Source organism: Pteropus vampyrus, unplaced genomic scaffold (assembly GCF_000151845.1).
Source record: "Pteropus vampyrus isolate Shadow unplaced genomic scaffold, Pvam_2.0 Scaffold270, whole genome shotgun sequence".
Taxonomy (NCBI): Eukaryota; Metazoa; Chordata; class Mammalia; order Chiroptera; family Pteropodidae; genus Pteropus; species Pteropus vampyrus.
Genome location: NW_011889051.1, coordinates 732846 through 737063, shown reverse-complemented (window position 1 = coordinate 737063; position 4218 = coordinate 732846). Strand labels below are relative to the sequence as shown.

At 50.8% G+C, this 4218-nt stretch overlaps 1 protein-coding gene and 1 long non-coding RNA gene across 5 annotated transcripts in view; both read left to right on the top strand.

Moving 5' to 3' along the window:
• Positions 1 to 4218, top strand: part of IGSF5 (immunoglobulin superfamily member 5) — a 40387-nt gene that overhangs the window by 8434 nt on the left and 27735 nt on the right. For all 4 annotated transcript variants that reach the window (XM_011375304.2, XM_011375306.2, XM_011375305.2 and 1 more), the window contains one exon: positions 3564 to 3881. In XM_011375304.2, the coding sequence (XP_011373606.1) occupies positions 3564 to 3881 (318 nt within the window). The remainder of the gene's footprint in view (positions 1 to 3563; positions 3882 to 4218) is intronic.
• Positions 3889 to 4218, top strand: part of LOC111729572 — a 2671-nt gene continuing 2341 nt past the window's right edge. Inside the window, exon 1 of the long non-coding RNA XR_002776287.1 lies at positions 3889 to 4168. This is a non-coding gene — a long non-coding RNA (uncharacterized LOC111729572). The remainder of the gene's footprint in view (positions 4169 to 4218) is intronic.

Genomic DNA, 4218 nt, shown 5'->3' with positions numbered 1-4218 from the left:
GGAGCCTGAGAAGAGGAGAGTGGGAGAGTACAGGGTCCACGCCCCCCACGCCAGGGAGGCAACCAGCTGCTATTCCAGGGAGCTGAGAAAAAGCTGGTGCTGGAGGCTGGGACTTACGTTCAGGGTCATCCTATGGAGGACAGGCGGGAGCCACGGAAGCTTCAGACGTGCTGCTGTGTGAATGGTTTTAGCTTTGCAGACAGTAGGATGCAGGGGGAGGAAAAGCTTTTCAACCTGGGGCAGCAGCCTGGCATCTGTGTGGAGATGCTGGTGCAGTAGGACCCCTGGGGCAGTTGAGGAAGCAAGAGGGCAGGGCTGCGGTGTGGGTCTGGGAACTGGAGAGTGTCTTACAAGTGGATAAACCCCTCTGAGGGTGGTCCTGGCATTGGGAGACCACTGTAGCTGGTGCCCATGGGACGTTCTTTCCTATGGCTCTGCCCCTGATTCGCTCTTTGCTCCTCAAAGAGAAAGAGAGAACAAAGGAGAAAGGGAGGTTTTGTGTTGAGGCAGGCGGCTATTTGATTAAAAGTGTTACATACGGTTTTCTCATATTTGTTCTGGGTGGGGCAGCGTCACACACACCACCAGCTGATAGGATACAGGAGATAAAAGAATGAGGTTTCAGGACGTCACATTACCAGAAATGCAGCTTCTGAGTCACAAGGAGGAGCTGGAGGGGAGTTTGCTTATTATGGTGGGAGCAAAGATTGCAGGCAGCGTTGTCAGGGCAATTTAGTGGTGAGGGTCTGGCGCCTCCTGTTTAATTTAAAGACCAAGTTCAAACTCGAAGAGTTTGGTTCAGGTCCCCCCTCCCTCCCCTTCGCTTCCCTAGCTGCCAAGTGAGGTACGTAGCCTGTGTGTCTTCTTGGTCACACTTGCAGTCTGCTGGGTATTTAATGATTGGCTTGGAGCCAACCATGTCATGGAGTGCAACAATCTACTGCCCTCCAGGCGGTGAAGGAGCCGTGGTCTCAGACGGGCTCCCTTATTCTGTTGGAGCTGCTTAGACTGAGCTGCTTGCTGGGCAAGCCCGAGTCTCACCCACCCCTGTACCCCTGAACCTCTGCACCCAGCCCATGGGCTCTGTCCAGTTCACTCCCATCAGCGCGAGTCAGGAGTGGGGAAGAGCACTGTTTTCACAGTAAGGGGTGTGAGAACGTCTGTCTTTCTTCTCTCGGGGTGTAGATTTGCTTGTTTTGTACCTTTTGTCCTTCTTCTTAAGGTGAAGGACAAAAGGTACAAAACAAGCAAATCTACACCCCGAGAGAAGGGTTTGTGGAAAGAGCCCAGTTGGCACAGCAGCTATGGCTTTCCCGGGGAGCCACATCTGATTCCCCTGCCTCAGGCTTTTTTCCTTTTATAAAATCCGAGATCAGAGGGATCCTGGGATCGGAGGGACTTGCCCAGGGGTAAGGGAGAAGACTCCATCTACGTTGTTATTTAAGTCACACTTTCTCCTTTTTTTCTATCATGGTCAGAGGCAAAGCAAAGAATAGAGATGAACTTTACCCAAACACAGGATTGGCTTTAGTTAATTCCGACCTCCCCTTAGTTCTGCCTCTCAGAGCCCAAGGTCCCCTCCTTGACCTTGGCTGCCTCCCTGCCCAGTTTTGCTGACCCCCAGGGCCCTCTCTGTGCTGCGTTCATTCTCTCCTATTAACCTGTGCCTGCATCGTATTCCCAGAGTGCATTGTGGGTACTCAGGCAAAGGGTACTGTGTTAATGCATGTTCAGCCATATACTCTCTCCCCAGAAACCTTTAGAGCTGTAACGAGATTCCTTTAAAACTTGCCTTACCACTTGACCTTATAAGGTTGAAAGGAAAAGGAGGAGCTTCAGTTATTTGGGGGTACTCCATGTATTTGGCAGGCTGCCTGGTCTACCCACAGGGTCACATGACTCCAGACAGCAATAGGAACCCCTCACAGTCTCATCGATGTGGCAGGGGTGCGGTCTGCCAGGGCATCTTTTTGCTATAAACCCTGAGCAAAATCAGAGGGAGGAAGGAGTGGGAAGTGGGGAAATTCAGAGTGGGAAGGTCTGAGGTTGGGTTCCAGTGTCGCCACTGTGACCCAAGTCCTGGGATGTTGCTGGTCTTTATTTCTTCAACATTAAAACATAGGTGGCGAAAGATGGAGGTAGCGGTCTTGAAGACTAGCCATTGCTCTGCGGGTTCTACTTCGAATTATTATTACAGACCTGGGAAAGTCTAGAGAAACCCTGGCCATCAGTTCGCTCTTCCAGGGTGATTAGAAAACCAGTCCCAAATGGCCAAGACGTTTCTTGAGCTCTTCTGGGGTAGAACACTCCACATCTCAAGTGATCATGACCAAGTTCCTGAGAGCTGGAAGACCAATCAGAACTGCCGATCCAGTTTAAACCAGTGTCAGTGTGTGTCTGGTGAGCAAGGGGCAGAGCATTGTGAAAAGTGTGCAGGAAACAAGTTTACTGTAATATGATTTCCTTGGCTCGTCTTGTAGGTCAACACAACGCCATCCTTTCTTGCAGGTCACGTAATGGTGACTGTTTACCGAGCACCTGAGCATCATGTCTTGTCCATAGCTTTATGTGGATCGTCCTATTTGGTTCTTGAAACAAGTCGCTGTGGTGCTAGTGTCCTTGATTTGCAGCCGAGGGGAGTGGGGCACGGAGAAGTGAAGATGATTTGCCCGGTGAGCCTGGACGCTCGCTTGCAGTCTGCGGTCTTACACTCTAGGACCATCTGCGCACCTGCTGGAGGTGTACACCCAACACTACATGTGGTCAGATGTTCTGTGAGGCTGCTGAATGTATCCTCGAATGTTCTAATTAAGGGATTCTACTGCCGTACATCCTTCTACCCACTTTCCTCTCTGTCTCTCCCACCGGAGCATCTTCTAGTCCTTAAGAGGAGGGGCGTGGCCTCAATGATAGTCCAGTCTTTTGATACTTGGAGACTGACGTCCCCATTGCTGTATGGAAGTACATGCAGGACCGAACTTTCATCTCTGTTCAGCTATATTTCTTCCCTCTCGACCTTGTTCATCCCCCAGCCTCAGACGCTGTCCTAAGCACTGCATTTGGGGGCTCCAGAGTGCAGGGAGCATGCATGGGCCATGATCACAGCATCCTAGGGTCCTCATCCTCTTTGTGAGGACAAGTTACCCCACTTTTCCCTATGAGCGTTGGGATCTCCTCAGAGGCTGAAATCAAAAGTCCTCTACATTTCACTGTGAGAAAAATGCTCATTTCATGTGGAGGCTGAAAACTTGCCTAACGTAGCAGAGATGGGTTAGTGGTGGCTTTTTGGCCAAGCTGGGGTCAGATACACAAGCTAACACCCAGAAGTGGAGGAGGAGCTTGGCTCGCTCCTCTCCCAATCCTGCTGGGACTGCCATCGACTGGGGTGTGAGCAGAGGGGTGTGGAGGAGGGTCTCATGAGGCTTCCTGTCCACTGGAAGCTCCTGAGCTACTGGGAAGACATGGTGTCTGAGCTGTTAGACAGTCATCCCCAGGTCACGACTTGTATGCCAAAGGGTTAAACTCTATCTTTGACTAATGCAGATTCACTGGTTGTCTCCCAGCTTCTGCTTCCAGCAACCAAATCATAGAAGGACCCAAGAATGCAACGGTACTGGTGGGCTTGGAGGCCCGCTTCAACTGCACCATCTCGCAGGGCTGGAAGCTCATCATGTGGGCTCTGAATGGCACTGTGGTCCTGAGCATCACGCCCAAGGAGCCCATCATCACCAACGACCGCTTTACCTCTGCGAGTTATGAAGAGGACGGTAACTTCGTCTCTGAGATGATCATCCACGACGTGCAGTTCAGCGACGCGGGCCATATCAAGTGCAGCCTCCAGAGCAGCGACCATGACGGGTCTGCTTTCCTTTCAGTGCAAGGTGCGTAGTTAGTTAGCTCTGATGAGGAGCCTTTGGTGGCCGCTGGGTTCCACGTCAGAGGAACGGAAGGGACATTCTAAAGTTCGTGTCATGCATGATGACATATGGTGTTTACCCACAGGAGGCGTTATGCTTAGAATTATTCTGAACTGATGAAGGTTTATTGTTTTATTTTATTTCTCTCCTCTCTTCCCCACTGACTCTTTCTACTCCCTTCTGTTCTGTTTCTTTCCCTCTCTCCTTCCATCTTTCCTTTCCTTTTCTGCAGTTGAGATTCTGAGAGATAGGTTTTATCACTTTCCCATCGAATCCATTTTGGTACCAAGTAGCTTTTCTG